At 44.8% G+C, this 17,390-nt stretch overlaps 1 protein-coding gene across 3 annotated transcripts in view; it reads left to right on the forward strand.

The window, feature by feature from the left end:
* The first annotated feature begins 380 nt into the window (after positions 1-380).
* Positions 381-17,390, forward strand: part of LOC147427018 (ABC transporter G family member 11-like) — a 33,983-nt gene continuing 16,973 nt past the window's right edge. For 2 of the 3 annotated variants that reach the window (XM_086498506.1, XM_086498505.1), the window contains exon 1: positions 381-1,572. In XM_086498506.1, coding sequence (XP_086354632.1) covers positions 1,182-1,572 — 391 coding nt within the window. In that variant the 5' untranslated portion in view covers positions 381-1,181. The remainder of the gene's footprint in view (positions 1,573-17,390) is intronic. The other variant, XM_086498504.1, reaches the window with a different exon arrangement.

Consider the following 17,390-nt stretch of genomic DNA (forward strand, 5'->3'; position numbering starts at 1 on the left):
AGTATCGCGCGCATGTGAGGTGGTTAAGATGGATGGCTTGCAAAGGTGAGGTCCCGTGTTCGAGTCTGAGGGAGGAGTGAGAGAGGGAGAGGGGCACCCGAATTACATGTTATGCTCACTCGAATTTACCCATTTTTTCGAATTTACAGAAAGCGGATCGGACAGTGCAAATCGCACCCGATCCTCGAAATTGACACGGCCCATTGATCCCCTCGTGCCCATGCCCATGTGAGATAGTGAGGAGGTAGGGCCAGCCTGGTAGCTCTGGTAAAACAATCATCATCTTTCACATGCCCACGTATCATCATCTTTTACATTACTATGCAGCTAGTCTCTGCTAGAGCTTTCAATTGCACTTTCAACGTTCCCATCAGCCAGCCACTCTACTCTCCCTTCCCAGTCCCCTCCCTCGCCAACTGACATCATCCCTTCAATGAATGTCAAGCGCCCCTTTGCCACCAAACACAATGTGGGTTCCTGTCAGCTTCAGTTTCCCTTGTGCGTTTCTTATGCCAGTGCTCATGGGCTGTTGTCGCTGTTAGCGTTTAGAGAGAGAGAGAGAGAGAGAGAGAGAGAGAGAGAGAGGGGAGAGAGAATTGGTGGGCGGTGTTAGTGCTTCCATGCGCGAAGAGCTCAATTATACCGTGTTTCTTCTCAAGTGCCTCTGCTCCATAGGCATTTCTGTTGGCGAATTGTACTGTGAGAGACCCTCGCTCCTATCCAGAGTGCCATGTTAGTGCGTGGATTTGAGATCCCGAGTCTCATTGCCCATTACTCACAGAGGAAAGTTCCTGCGCTAGGCTCTGGAGTCTAGACTCTAGCAGCTCTTGCTGGTTATTTTATTTCACCTTTACTACTTCAAGCCTATAGAGCTGTGCTTTCCGATGGAGAGTGATTGATGGGTTCATTGCATGGGGCCTTTTCGCTAAGCCGAATATTTCTGCTTTATTCAACAACTGGGCAAGCTTGCATTTTGTTCTTTAAATATGAGCAAGAAGAGACAAGCAGCTAGCATTGACTATGATTATCTTGTATCATACTTGGCAAACAAGTATGAGTATACTCACATGCAGAAAGAGGTTCTCTGCCTATTACATCTGCTGCAGTGGAACTGTGAACGAACCCTCTGGCGCAGCAGCTCAACTTGGTCCAAGCCTAACATAGTGGCAATGGAGTGATTCATGACAAAGCTATGCAAAAGCAGAGGCTTAGTTTTCCACGTGAGAAAAATGAGTGCTAATTTGGCTTCCATGCCTTCGAGCCCTCCAGGCGACATAATCCCCTTAAGAAACTTCAACTTGCTGTATCAGTCATCTCCCAGCATGTCCCCCAAGTCCACTACAAGCCCTCTTCCTGATGTAGCCGATGCACTCGTGCAATACCATAATGAGATTTTGGGGGGACCACCGGTGACCCTCACTTGGAAGGATGTAAAAGTGCTTGTGACCCACCCTGATGGCTCTACGCATACACTTGTGGATAACATATCGGGTTTTGCAGAGCCTTTTAGCTTGGTCGCTATTGTGGGAGCTCCAAAGTCCGGTAAAACTACTCTGTTGAGAGCACTTTCAGGTGCGCTCCGATGGTCACACTCCCCTATAAGCAGTTTCAACTCTGTAGATGCAATTATGTATCAGTTTAATTTATTGCAGTGAAAATTGCCTGATTTTTTTTGTCAAATTTATCATGCTAGAGTGAAAGTGAAAGTGCCATGACTGGCACTTGGAAAGTTGGCATAGTGCTTGCAAGAATCCTTGCAATGTCTTCTTGTTTGAGATTTTCATACATGGTATGGTTGTCTCAAGATGCCACATGATTGCAATCCGTGGTAAGTAGATGACTTGTCCTGTGGCTTCACTCATGTAGACACTGGTTACAGGCAACATTATTTTCAACCTTTGGCACACCTTCAGCTTGTTGGGGCTGCACAGTCTTGTTCAGTAGACAATGCACTATCAGGCATAAAATTGTTGCCTATGCAAGCAAAGGACCAAACCTTCTTTAGGATGCTAAACCAAGTGGTAAGTAGGATTGGTTCGGTATAAATTGCATTACAGATTCTCCAGATTTGTACAAAAGCATCGCATGCGGAATGTATTCTTAACTCGAGAATGTACCTTCTTGAAAACAATTGTCTGGAGACAGATGTACTTACAACTCAGGCGATAACTTTTCTAGAAGGGGTAGGGAATGGTCCTGCAGTGGCCATTAACTGTAATAACGGGTGACCACATGGCGACTGGTGAGCCATTGTGGGAGCATATTATTACAAGGAATGACTGCAGGACAATTCCCAACCGTCAAGTGTCGGTGGGAGGGGTCAGACTGTTCATGCGTGATCACTGCACCCTGGAGCTGCACAGTGGATACCTGCACCCTCAGCTCAGCTGCACCTTGTTCTGAGCTGGCGCTCAATCATTGCAGACAACGAATAGCATTCCGCGCTGATGTGTCGCATACCTGATTAAATTTTGACTGCTGGCGTGCTGCTCACTGGCTCATCCAAGCAAGCATGGGATTCTCCTGCTGAGGTGGCATGCATCGAAGGGTTGAGGGGCTGAATTCTGCTGCAGAACGTCCAGTGGATGCACGGCTGAGATCTTCAGCCCCACGACCAACGACCTTCACGGTTGGTGGATATGCGTGGACCGAAAGGGAGCTGCATGATGTATTGAGAAAAATTAGTTGGTAAAGCACATGTTGCTGTTTTAGACGTTGTGGAGTACTTGTGCCTAGGTGAGTGTCTTTCTGTCAACAAGCCCAAGCAGTTCATGTTGTGCTCGCCATTTTGACTTTGACTAGGGGCTTTGCTTCTCTAGGGATGAAAAGAGTGGAGTGTGTAATAAAGCAATGATGTTTGAAATACTCTCTATGTTTGCAATTATGGTGATGAGGCTTGACAAAGTGCTTGGTTTTGGTTGCAAGTAGCATGTAGATGGTATATTAATCATGACACGACCTTGAAGGAACGTGATAGACCAGGTTTGGATGTATGCCCGTTGCAAAATACCTCACAACCATGTGTTCTTTTGTCTCTATTAATATATGTTCAGATGGTGTGAGGATGGTAAGTTAGAGATCCTGTCCAACATTACAGACAATGTTTTGAGGGAGTGCTAAGAGGGTGCAGGGTAGTCTGATCAGTATGATCCTCATAAGAGCCTCACCATTTGGTAGAAAGTTTTGGATGTGTACTCTGCGAGGCATGCTTTAGTACTGAAAGATGGTGTCACGTGCACATCCAACCCTATGTGCATGTGGACAAGCTAACTTTCTAGGGTTTAGGACAGCCTAGGAAGTGTTTTGGCACCTTGTGAGCGTGTATGCAGGACGTGCATGTCCAAGCACTTAGATTAGCTGCAGACACTCTGATTGCACATGAGCACAACAAGTGTCTGCTAGGTGTAGGCAATGGGGAGTGCTCCTAGGACCCATACAATTGCACTAGTACTTAGCCTAGGTGAAGCACCTCTCATGCCTCATTAATAAGTGACATTTTTAGAAATCGTGGGATTTTTATTGGCATTGCCCGACCCAGCCAAATTTAATCCCATATATAAGTGACCCCAGGGGTCACTTCTCAAACATAAGCTAGTTCCCTCAGTACCTCAACATCTCTGGCGTTTTTGCACCAGATCAGCTCAACGGCACCAGCGTTTTCAATAGCCCGTCGCACCATCGCAGATCCAACCATCAGTACCAACGTTTTTAGTTTTCAGCCCAAGACAGCAGATCAGGCTGCATTTTTAGATTCAGCCCTCAGATCAGCCAACGTTTTTCAGTTTTCAGCCCATCGCCGACATCAACAACAATAGATCAGCCCATACCCTTGTCGCAGTCCGCAGATCCCATTCAGAATACATAGCGTTTTGCATTTCCAGCCCTTAGTCTCTCACATCCAAGGATCAGTAGCAAGATCCCATCAGCATCTCAACATCTAGTACCATTGCATTAGCATTTGTGCAATTTAAAGCAAATGCCTCTCTAGCGATAGAGAGGGGGGCCCTTGGAGGGGGGTTTGGTACCCCATCATGTGTTAGTCTCCTTTCTCTCTCTCTTTCACTCACAAAACCTTTAGTCACAATATCATTCTCTCTTATCTCTAGTCTTTGCACATCTCATGAACTAAAAGGAACTCTCTCAAGGAGTAAAAGGAACCTTGAGTTCGCACTGAGAACTCATCCTGAGCACTACATTGGTATCAAAGCTCTTTGGCAGTGTTCGGTATCATCACTCAAGAAAAGAACCTAAAGAACCTCTCTCAGTTCATGTTTTCAAATTATAATCTTCATGTCCCTACCTCGGACTTAATAGCCACTCCCACCCTTGGTCCATTGTGCATCGAGCACTCTCCTGTCTTCATCGCTCTATCTTAAGGGCAATTAATCAATAAAGAACCACATTTTTTTCTTTTTGCTTGTTTGAGACCAAGACCACTTGGGCGTGTCGATCTCTCTAATCTATGTTTTTAAAGAGTGACAGGTAACCAAAAAAGAAGGGCTTGTCCAACCTCCCTTCGTACCTCTTTTCCACTCATTGAGAGCGGACCTTGCACATTGCTACAGGCCAATCGACGTGAGGTGGAAAAAAACAACCTTGGTGTGAACGCATACAAAGAACTCCAAGTACCCAAGAACCCAAGTACACGAAGCACCAAGAACCGAAGACTCTAGTATCCCCAAGTACCTCCAATGCATGGTTATCACCAGAAGTGGAATGGATACTTTGCCGGAGGTGATGAGAGTGTAATCGGAGAAGAAGAAGTCCCTACTCGTGGAGGACCGTTTCCAGATCCTCCTCCGTCGCCATCTATGCCATGGATTGTGTAACTATGTTAGACTTTGTAAATAATTAATGTATTTACGAGAAAAAAATTATCTAATTAGTTGTGTGCACTTCAGAATGAATCTAGCAGTTCTGGGGCCTCAGGTGCATCCATGTTTGAGCCAGATCATCTCTGGGAGATCCTAGCAAAAAAATACTCCTGAAGCCCTAGTGATTGGGAAATTGGGTCTTCAATGAAGGGGCAGATAGTAGCCTCAGATTTCAGGCTCAGCAAATTACGCGTGCTAGTGCAAGCACAGAAATGAGATGGGGTCCTTAGAACAACAGTAACCCTAAGGCTTGAATTATTTTTACGTCCTTAGGATAAGTCAATTAAATTATTTTAAATTGTCTATGCTGGACCAAATGGCCGGACAAGTACGAACAGGTAATGCCAGAGCAGTGCTGGTACGGCATTGCACTGGGGAGCAGCTAACATTTTCATTGGTTACATCTATGTGTGCAGTTGTGCACTTAATTGCACATTTCATTAATTAGCATAGGACTTTAAAAGTCAGAAGTTGAGTGGTTTTTAAATTATTAAGTAAGTGTGCCACTTGGCACACTTACCCATGCAATCTCTCTCTCTCTCTCTCTCTCTCTCTCTCTTCATGCTAGCGCCCCCTCTTCTGGCTGGCTATATGAGAGCAGTCCCTCCCCCTCTTGCCAGGCTGGCAGTGCACTACCCCCCCTAAGTTGAACGTCCTCTACGTAGTGAAGCTCTCCATTGAAGCTTGAGTGCAGCACCTTCTGGTGTATGTGGAGCCTCTGAGCATCCATCACCTAGAACAAGGCCTCTCATGGTTGTAGGCAGCTGTGGGAGAAGTTTCATCGCGTAAATAGTAGAAAACTCTCTTTCTCTCTCGTCTAGCTGCTGCAAATTCTCTGTTTTCAGCCCCTAATCACCTGTATTAGGGTGAATTTCAGCAAAGCCTTAATAGAATCTTATTCCTCACTACCTACTCTATACATACACAAAGTTTGGAGCGTTTCCATCGCAAAAAGGACCTCCATTTCGGCATTGGAACGCGCTCAGGTAACAATTTCTGGTTATGTGCAGAAAATTACAGCAAGCGTGTGTGCGTGTGTTTTGCATGTTTCTTTCGTGGGTTGACTGCAGGAATGATTATGTCCAAAGAGACATAGTTAGCGGAAGATAGACTTTGAGTTTTGTGGAAGGTAGACTCTCGCCTGCGAGAGCTTCCCAACATCTCAGAGAAGAGGAAAGATCCTCTCAGTAGTCAGAGAGCAGTTCTTCTACTCTTAGTCAGAAGAAGAAAAAGGACAAGAAGGAATAGAGGACGGGCTTTTGCCTGGTTCTTGTGCTTGTAAAGATTCTCCCTTTAGTAATAAAGATATTCTCTTTATGGGGGGGGACCAGCCCATCTTTTGGTCCCCAATGATGTGTAAAGCTTTCTCTCTTTCTCTCCAAAGTCTCTTGAGTATATTAATTGCATTTAACAGTCAGTTTTCGCTTCCGTATTTTTGCGATAGATTGCGCAAAACTTTATGGAGGCTCTGATGAAGTCTATGATGGAGATGATGCTGTAGCAAGAGGCTTAGTGGGCCGCAATCGAAAAGGAAAGAATGGATCTAGAGAGGGAGCACGAAGCTCTACGTATAGCTCTGAAGAAAAGAGGGTAGCTATGGAGCACGAGTGTGAGGCCCAGAGAGACCAACGCATGCAAGAGTTGATCCATTAGTTCCTCTTTCTCAAGGGTCGATCCTTCCAAAGAGGCTGGTAAGTCATTATGTAGCCCCGACGACTCCAATCACCTAGTCACAGAGAAGTTGTCTTTCACTAAGTATGGTGGTAAGATGGATGCTTCTGTGATTTATTCTCGATTGCATCAATTTGATGCTTACTTTGCGACTAACAAGAAGAACAATAACAATAAAGTTTTGACAGTTGCCATGTATGTGTTGGGTGATGCCATTAATTGGTATCAAGCCTGGCAAGAGGCACAATTGGTTGTGCACCTTGAGTATGTTGCGGATGGCATACCCCTATCTTTCAGTTAGGTTGACTTCCAAGACAAGCTCAAGGCTCGTTTTATGCCATTGTAGTATCTGGATCGGTTGAAAGAGGATTGGCGAGGCCTCAAGCAAAATGGCACTCCTATTACGTCTTCTAATCGTATTTTGCAGATAGGTGTTCAATTACGTAAGTGGGATGAGGATCGCAAGGAGACTTTTTTTTTTGGTTTGGACGAATACATCAAATGAAATGAAGCACAACAAAGGTCCTAAGGAGAACAAGTCCAATGCCCTGCAGAACCAACAAAATCAGCAGAATGGTAAGAACAATGGTAAGAACTACAATACCTCTTCTTCTCAATCTTTCTTAGAGCAAAGAACTCTCACCTGATGAAAAATCTGCTCAAGGAATAGTAGAAGGTTGGTTAAGTCTTAAAGAAAGAACCGAGTATAAAAAACAAGGCAGATTTTTTAAGTGTCACACTATAGGTCGTATGAAAAGAGATTGTTCTAAGAAAGAACCCAGAGAACTCACATCTTCTGTTATTGTCATAAATGAGAAAACTAATGTACCCCAAGTTTCTAATGATCATCAGATGAGTCTCTCATAAAGTGTTATGGTCATGTGAATAGTCAACACATTGTGATCTTGTTTGATCCTTGCAGTATGCATGATGTGATTAGCAATTCTCTCATGAGGTGCACACGTTTAGAAGCTATTCCGATGGATTTTATAGCAGTTTTTGGATTTGGTGCTGGCATGTACTCTTCAATCACGCATGAATGTCCTAAATTCATGGCAAGATGTAGGTTTTCGTCATAATTTTGTTATTTCTTCTCTCTCTAAACGTGATATGATTTTCGGCATTAAGTGGTTTCGTGAGCTTAAGCCCAAAGTTGATTGGGAAGAAAACACGCTCACTCTTTCTATCGAAGGTGCCTCTCCTGAAGTCATTCATTGTGAGCACGTATGCCTTCTTTGTCATTAATCTGTCACTCATGTTTTGAAAGGGATAATACACACAGTCGAATAGTATCTCTCAGTACACAGTCACACAGTTTAGAAAAGACTTAGTCATTGCATGAAAAGGAACCTCTCTTTGTCGTTCATTCTCTACAACAGGAGAAACATTTTTTGCATGATAGAGATTTAATTGTTTGTAAGGATCATCAAGCCCTAAAGTGGCTCCAGTTTGTACCGAGTACACCTTGTAGTGACCATCAAGCTAGATGGTTCCAATCTTGTGAGCAATTTGGTGGTTGATTATATTCCTAGTAAAGCTAACCCAATTGCAGATATGACCAGTCACGCATGACAGATCTTGGCTCTCGAGTCGACGTCCATAAGTACCATTTAAAGAGTATCTTTTGTTGTCCCCAAAGAGTTGGTCTAACGGTAAGACTTTGTCCTCTCAACCTACGGGTTATGGGTTCAAATCCCCCGCTGGGTCACTCTCTAGAGGGACGCCCTGTGCTCACCTGGTGTTCACGTTGCTAGGGCTCTTTCCCTTGGACACTTGAGTGCATCCTCCTCTTGGGGTGGGTCACCCGAGGAGGAGGTTCCTAGCTGGTTGCTACGAGTTCTCTCCGTTGTTTCCAGCATGTGGTGCATCAATTAGGTGGCCATGGTGATGCCTACATGTGGCTCTTGCCTGACCACATGGCTAATATTTGGAAGGGATAAGCACCTTTCCTTGTGGGCCCTTTGGTGTGTCGAAAAAAAAGAGTATCTTTTGTTCGCATGAAAGGTCAGTATGCATTTTTCAAGTTTCTCATTAGTGACGGTCTCTTGTATTTTCGTCATTACCTTCTCATAGGAAAGCCATATTGCACGATGCATATGATTCACTCACAGATGAGCACAAAATCATGAAGATCACTTTAAGAAAGGTAGAAAGTTTGCATTCAAGGAATAACCAATATTTTACCATTGTAGGTCATGTCAGTAAATTTTGCATGCTCATTCCTTGGCAAGACACAGTTAGAGCGAAAGCATTAGCATGATTTTCCATCGAGCATTGGTATTCCCTTTATGGTTTTCCAGAGTCGATAGTTTAAGGCAGAAAAGTTGAGTTTATATTACATTTTTGGCATGTACTCGTTGAAAGGTTTGACACTCCGTCACATTTTTCATCTGCATTCCATCTACAGTCTTTTAGGAAGCATAGTCATTTTCCAGTTGTCTGAAAAGTAAAAGACGTGTTTATGAAATTGTGGTTGAAGTTGTTTCATGGAGGTCTCCCCAAGGAGATTCTTGAAGAGGATGAACCCGAGATCGTAGACGAAGTTGAAGACATGGAGCCGAAGCAGATTTTCTTGCATCACTTTCAACGCGGCTCAAAGAAGCAAGCACAATCCTTTTTGAAGTTAAAGTATCGCAGCACCCATGTAGCAAAGTGGGCCGACGAAGATTTCTTTGCAGATTCCCAGAAGTTGTTGGCAGACTATACGAAATTTATGCAGCTTGATACTAGTACCTTAGCTTGAAAAAGGGGGGGATGTCATGTGCGCATCTAACCCTATGTGCATGTGGACAACTAATCTAGCGAACTCCTATTTCTAGGGTTTAGGATAGCCTAGGAAGTGTTTTGGCACCTTTGTGAGCCTGTACGCAGGACGCGCATGTCCAGGCACTTAGATTAGTTGCATACACTCTGATTGCACATAAGCACAAACCAATGTCTGCTAGGTGTAGGCACTGGGAAGTGTTCCCATACAATTGCACTAGTACCCCGCCTAGGTATTTTTCTGCATATAAAGCACCTATTGTAAGTGAGTTTATGAACTCATTAATAAGTGGCATTTTTTGAAATCGTGGGATTTTATTTGCATGGCTCGACCCAACTAAGTTTAATCCCATATATAGTGACCCTAGGGGTCACTTCTCAAGCATAAGTCAGTACCCTCGGTACCTTAGCATCTTTGGTGTTTTTGCACCATATCAGCCTATCAACACTAGCGTTTTCAGTTTTTAGCTGTAAGGATTCTAGATACTAATCCTTAATTAAGTACTTAAACTCATGATTAAGACTTAAGAAACTTGAATTGAACTCAGAAACAAGACTCAGAAGACTCTGTGTTGATTGATTGAATGTGTGATACTAGGGCTCCTTATATAGGAGACGAAGAGACAAATGAAAAGACACGTCTCCTGGTGAAGAGACATGACTTTAGACGTAAAGATACATCCTTTCGGTGAAGAGCTGCAACCATTGGGCGAAGAGTCGCACCCGTAGAGCGAAGGGTGTGACCAGTCGTCGAAGGAGTGTGGCTTTTGGCGAAGAGACACGTCTTTTGGGCAAAGGGGTGTGACCATCCAAGCTTAGGGGTCCTCCTTGGCATGGCACTTTGCTTATCTGCAACTAGGAGTAGATGTAATACTGTTAACATAGTCACAATCGTGACATCAGCCATAGCCTCGCCGCATTGTCGCAAGTCTAGCCATCATTACCAGCGTTTTCAGTTTTTAGGTCAAGACAACAGATCAGTCAGCGTTTTCAGATTCAGCCTTGAGATCAGCCAACGTTTTTCAGTTTTCAGCCCATCGTCGACATCGGCGACTGTAGATCAGCCCATAGCCTCATCGCAGTTGGCAGAATTCCTAGCGTTTTGCATTTCCAGCCCTTAGCCTCTCAGATCCAAGTATCAGTAGCAAGATCCCATTAGCGTCTCTATATCTAGGACCATTGTATTAGCATTTGTGCAATCTAAAGCAAATAATTTTCTAGCGATAGAGAGGGGGGACCTTGGAGGGGGGTTTGGGACCCCATCTGGTGTTAAGTCTCCTTTCTTTCTCTCTGTCACTCAGAGGACCTTCACTTACAGTATCATTCTCTCTTTTCTCTAGTCTTTGCACATCTCTAATGAAGTAAAAGTAACCTTGAGTACACACTGAGCACTCATTATCTATCACTTGGGCTGCACATTACAGATGACGCCTGCAAGCTTGTGAAAGGTTGGTGAACTCTAAACTCTTTTGTGAATATTGATGTGTCCCATTAGGTGCACATCCATGCATCTAGAATCTGGCACTCCGACAATGAAGAAGCCGGTACTACATTTCAAGTGGCTCAATAATCAATATAAGATCTATAACCCAGCTGTCTACTCTCAATGATAATGCTCTCGAAATCACGAAATAGAACAAAGAATGATGTTTTGACTCCTGTGCACAATGGAAAACCTTGTAAGAGAAAATAAGTTGTCAAGAATAAATTGTTTTGGAATCGCTCAAAGAGGGGCTTACAATATGTTGCAAAACTTTGAGAAAAACTTCTTAGTAGGAATATCCTCAACAAAGTTGAGGAGGCATCACGAGAAGAAATAGCATGATCCAACTTGTCCTCAGTAAATTGCATTAATAGAGAAATCACACATCTTTGAAATTGTGGCAAACACTTTGCCAAACGGGATGGAAAGCAAAATAATATTTTCAATGCAAGCATGGGTAGGTAAGAGGTCTCTATAGAAATCATTGGAAATGTTTATACTAGATCAACATGTAGACAAGAACTAGTTGTCATATTTGTTTTTGGCTATGAAACAAGAGATTGAGGCATGATAAAAGGACTAGTCTCTTTGCTTGTTAGCCCTCTGATTTGTGCTCTAGCTTGATGCTTTTTGTCACATAAATACACACAAATCAATGAGTCACAAGCTGCTTTTTGAGCCTCTCACTAGCCATGCGACTATGTTGCCTTGTCAATTGCAACAAAGTTCAATTTGATGGGAGGTTACAAATGGCGAGGGTCAGAGTCAACAACAGTCTAGTGAGAGTGGTGGACAACAAATGAAAGTCCATAGGAGAAGGGTTGACATAGTGATTCATGGTGAGGAGCCTTTTCTTGATAGACCTCCAAACGTGAGAGAGACTGAGAGACCAAAGATTGTACCAAAGTTGGACCAGCAGCCTTTGGAGCCGCCAGGGGTAGGTGGCAGAGTCGAGCAGCTGGTAGAACTAGAGGCCCCTCTCATTATGGAGGTCATACTAGGAGGGGAGCTTTCACGTGCGCATTGCTCTGGAGCCTCGTCGACAAGGTACTCCTACAGGTCAGCATCAGTCCTAGTTAGTATATATAGCTTAGGATCTAGCTTGGCATTTCGTGAGCCTCTAGAAGGATGTGCATGATTAGGTAGGTCATAGTTCCATACCCTCACTTGCATAGTACAATCACTTAAGCATAAAGGCATATAAATAGTCACTTAAGTCATTTTTTAATAGGTGAATTTGACATGACATTTATAATAAGTAGGTAGGGCAAATGGATAAAAACCTAAAAAAGAGTCACTTGGCCTTGAATTTTAAGCATATCAGAACATGTACCTGCACATGCAGCCAACACCCTAGTATAGAGAGAGAGAGAGAGAGAGAGAGAGAGAGAGAGAGAGAGAGAGAGAGAGAGAGAAGACGACGACGAAGAAGAAGAAGAAGACAGTTTAAATGTCGTAGAAAACTATCCCAAGAGACCTTAAAGATCTAGCCGAGGAGGAGAGTTGAACTCAAGGCCTGTTATTCGAGAGGGAAATGGCATAACCAATCTACCACACTTGGGTGATAGAAAGGATATACCATTTTCCTCTTTTTATGAGCACACACTCACACCCACACACACACCCGAGAAGAAGAGAGTTTTAACGTCGTAGGAAACTATCCCAAGAGACCTTAAAGATCTTGCCAACGAGGAGATTTGAACTCAAGACCTGTTATTCGAGAGGGAAATGACATAACCAATCTATCACACTTGGGTGATAGAAAGGTTATACCATTTTCCTCTTTTTATTAGCACTCACTCACACCCACACACACACCCGAGAAGAAGAGAGTTTTAACGTCGTAGGAAACTATCCCAGGAGACCTTAAAGATCTAGCCGACGAGGAGAGTTGAACTGAAGACCTGTTATTCGAGAGGAAAATGGCATAACCAATTTACCACACTTGGGTGATAGAAAGGTTATACATTTTTCCTCTTTTTACTAGCACACACACTCACACCCACACACACACCCGAGAAGAAGAGAGTTCTAACGTCGTAGGAAACTATCACAAGAGACCTTAAAGATCTAGCTGATGAGGAGAGTTGAACTCAAGATTTGTTTTTCGAGAGGGAAATGGCATAACCAATCTACCACACTTGGGTGATAGAAAGGTTATACCATTTTCCTCTTTTTATTAGCACGCACACACACACCCACACACCCATCCGAGAAGAAGAGAGTTTTAACGTCGTAGGAAACTATCCCAAGAGACCTCAAAGATCTAGCCCGACGAGGAGAGTTGAACTCAAGACCTATTATTCGAGAAATGGCATAACCAATCTACCACACTTGGGTGATAGAAAGGTTATACCTTTTTCCTCTTTTAATTAGCACACACACCCACACCCACACCCACACACACACCCGAGAAGAAGAGAGTTTTAACGTCGTAGGAAACTATCCCAAGGGACCTTAAAGATCTAGCCAACGAGGAGAGTTGAACTCAAGACCTGTTATTCGAGAGGGAAATGGCATAATCAATGTACAACACTTGGGTGATGGAAAGGTTATACCATTTCCTCTTTTTATTAGCACACACACTCACACCCACACACACACCCAAGAAGAAGAGAGTTTTAACGTCGTAGGAAACTATCCAAAGAGACCTTAAAGATCTAGCCGACGAGGAGAGTTGAACTCAAGACCTATTATTCGAGAGAGAGAATTGAAATGAAATGTTATATTAAACATCTTCAAAAGGCCAAAATGACCTATGAGACCAAACTGGTACAATCTTGATGAATCTGATTCAATGGTAGGGTACAAAATAAAATTAAGTGAAATAAGATAAAGACTAAATGGATGCTGTTATGAAACCAAGCAGCTTAGAGCTGTGTAGCAGTGTAAAGTGTGTGAAAGTGAAAGATTGGGTAGTACAATCTCAATGTATGAACATCAATGTCCGCGGATGTCCGACATTAGGCGCTGTCCGAGGATGTACTGCTTCGGTCGCTGTAGAATATCGTTGATGTCCAACATGGTAAGTACTCGTACTGAGCGTCTCACATATCGAGCTGAAGCGATTTGTATCCTGTGTCGTAGTCTCCGTCGATGCTATGAGGTACCCCCTAGTCGCAGGCATCTGGATCTCCCTAGCTTCGTAGTCTGATCGATCAACGTACCTATGGTCTGGGTGATCTTTGGGCTCTCTGCCCCCCTTGTCTGCCCAGTAGGTGATCTAAAAAAAATCTGAAATCTGTCTTTGAGGCTGTATCTCTGCTGATTTTGCAACGGACTCTCTCTATGTCTGAGTAGCTCGAGTAAAAATAACCCAAGACATCTTTGATCCTAATATCTCATGACCCTGGATAGTGGTTCAAAACCCTCTCTGAAGAGAATGAAATCGCCCCCATATCTCGTAGTACACCGGACAGTGACATATGTAATGCAGCTGTGTCTCAGGCTCCAAATGCCATAGCAGGCATATCCTAGCCTCTGCAGGTATCCCCCTAAATGTGTGATTATGGACCTCGAGCTGATGTGAAGAAGTGCGTAATTGACCAATAGTGCACCGTATCCCCCAAGATAAAACTGTGTCCATGTAAGTAGGTCTAGTCACAAGCCCATCCTCCATCAGTTGGAGAAGATGCTCTTTATAGAAATCCATCTTCGTACCCAACTCTCGTGTCGGTTGAATCCAAGTTCTCCTAGTGTCAAGCTGAGGCAGGTCCTTACGAATGAGCCAGGTGATCTCTATGCGCGTAATAGACAGAGAGGGTGCATCCAAAGAGTACTCGAAAGGAGGAAACATATTTATACTAAAACCGTGTAACTAAAACTAGGATGTCAGCTGTCCATACGAGAAAGTAATATCCCCCTGCAGTGGTATCTGTCGGGAAGACTCGAGCGAAGCGAGCATATCTATTTCTACGGAGGTCCCATAAACTGTGCATAAAGGAGACTGATCTAGTGAGTGCCTCAACGACGAGTGAAGACGCAGCTAGCTCTGCTCTGATAATGTCATAATGGTACTGAAGCCTTAGCTCTAATCATCCGAGATATCAGAGAAACCAAAGGCCTCTCCATACATGTCCACCCATCAATGCTACCAGATTTATTGTGGTGGTCCACTGAAGGTCCCCATATCTGGACTCCATAAAGCATAGCTCATGTCAAATAGCCATAGCTTTGTTTGAAGTTTGTGAAACTGAATCTGCAAACACATCCTCTCTAATCTGTCTAGGGCACCATAAGCTCTGGTCAATCTAGTCTCAGTTGCTCTCCTCAATGAAAACTCTGGCCCACTAAAGACTATCCCAAGGTAAGTGTATGCATGTGTATACTCCACTGACTCCTATTAGAAAATGTGGGTGCTGATCTCCTAACCCAATGTGGGGTGGTATTAAATATCATAACCTTGGTTTCGCCAAGGTTGACAGACAATCCACTATTGTGGGCAAACGCATGTAAAGCATCTATGTTGCAACACCCATAGTTACAGGGGACAGGGGGGACGGGCCCTAGGGCTGGGGGACGGCCGTAACCGGGCCGGGAACGGCTGGGAACGTCGAGGGACGGACGGAAAATGGGCCGGACGGGCGGGTCGCAGGGGGGACGGACCGAGGACGGATCGGGGTCGGACGGACCGAACGGGGTCGGCCGGGGCCGGACCGGAACAGATTCAAAAATATGCCCGTTTTTTACCGTTTGCAACGGCTCTGTGCAGCCCCAACTGCCATATTTTTGGAGCCTTGGCCCTTGGGAGGCTATAAAAGGCTCCCTTGGGCCTCTTAATACTCATAGTCTCAATGCTCAATGCTCATTCCATTTCCCTCAAGCTCAAGGTTCAAGCTCATTCCATTTCCCTCAAGCTCAAGGCTCAAGTTTGAACTTTGAAGCTCTCCTCTCCCTCTTCTACCCACTTTGAAGCTCTCCTCTACTCTCTCTCCACACAAGCTCTCCTCTAACTCTTCTAACTTCTAAGCTCTACTCTCTCGAGTCTCTAACCATCATGTCATCTCAAGCCAACTCCACTTCTCAAGCCGCTTCTTCTCGAAGGAGGCCCGCCGTGCAAACCTGGTCGTGGTGGGATGAAGTCGACTTTAGCTCGCGTGGCAAAGGTGGCGGTGCAAGACCATGGACGTGCAAGCTATGTCCATACAAGAGATCGGGTGGTTCAAACAAAGTGCGAGCCTATCTTCTTCATGAACCCGGTCACGAGGTGAAGTTTTGCCCTCATGTAGCTCCTGAGAAGAGGTTGGATCTTCTTGAGAAGCTCACGGTGTATGAGGTTGCGGAAGCGGCCAAGAGGGGCCGTTTTGTTGCCGTTGATCCCTCCGCCACGGCTACACCGTGAGAGCAAAGGGAAGCCAACCTTGACGACATCGCTCGAACCTTCAAGAGCCATGGATCTACACCGTCCTCTTCCGTTCCGCATCGCCAAACCACTCCCAACGAAAATTGGAATCCTAAATTGAAGGAACAGGTGGATAGGTCGGTTGCCCGATTCTTCTTCCACGACCACATTGCCTTCCATGCTTCGCGGTGAGTTTCCCTTGGCATATGCACATTGCAATCTTCCATTTTGTATTCATAATGGGTTATAACTTCTCGACTCTCGACTCTCCATACTAACACAACATGCTCTATTTTGTGTGGATAGGTCTCCATACTTTCGAACCATGGTTACGAAAATAGGGGAATATGGCTCCTCTTATGTGCCACCTTCATCGGAGAGGGTTCGCACCACCCTCCTTGACAAAGAGAAGCTTGCCGTGGAGCAAGCAGCCCAAGCAACAAAGGATTTGTGGGAGACCAATGGCGTCTCTCTTCTTGTAGATGGATGGAGCGACACCCGCAAGCGGTCCATCCACGGGGTGGTGGCCTACTCTCGGGGGGAGATGTACTTTGTGGAGTCACATGATGCATCCGATAGTGGCAAGGCCGCCGAGATGCTTGCTGCGGAGTGGACAAGCACCATAGAGATCACCGGCCCGGAGAATGTCCTTTGTATGGTTGCAGATGGAGAGGCGTCAAATAGAGCAGCCGGAGCTATCATTGAGGGCATGTATCCCAGCATCCATGTCACATTTTGCATGGCGCATTGCCTCAATAACCTCCTCAAGGACATAGGGAACTTGTCATGGATTTCACCCACCATTGGTGACGCCTCTCGAATTGTCTCCTTTGTGCTCAACCATCAAAAAGTGCGCCATGAATTCTCAAAGAGGAGCCACTTGTCCTTGCTCAAATATTCAGAGACAAGATTTGCATTTAATTGGCTTATGCTAGGCCGCTTGTCTACATGTGGCGGAGCCTTAAGGGGCCTCTTTCTCAGTGATGAGTTCCAGGCCATGCCGGAGTCTACATCAGCAGTAGGATTGAAATGCCGAGAATGGGCCGACGACGCCGCTTGGTGGGAGGAGGTGAAGACTCTTGACGCCATGGTCAAGCCTATTCTACACCTACTTCGAGTGGTGGATGGCTTGCAGCCATGCATTGGCAAAGTCTATGAAGCCATGGATCGGATGATAGAGGCACTTGAGAAGCTTGTGCTTGACCCTGTTCAATATGCGGAGATTCGTGGCTTGTGTGAGTCGAGGTGGAATGGATAC

This window comes from Adiantum capillus-veneris, chromosome 24, assembly GCF_014529385.1.
Source record: "Adiantum capillus-veneris isolate H3 chromosome 24, ASM1452938v2, whole genome shotgun sequence".
Taxonomy (NCBI): domain Eukaryota; kingdom Viridiplantae; phylum Streptophyta; class Polypodiopsida; order Polypodiales; family Pteridaceae; genus Adiantum; species Adiantum capillus-veneris.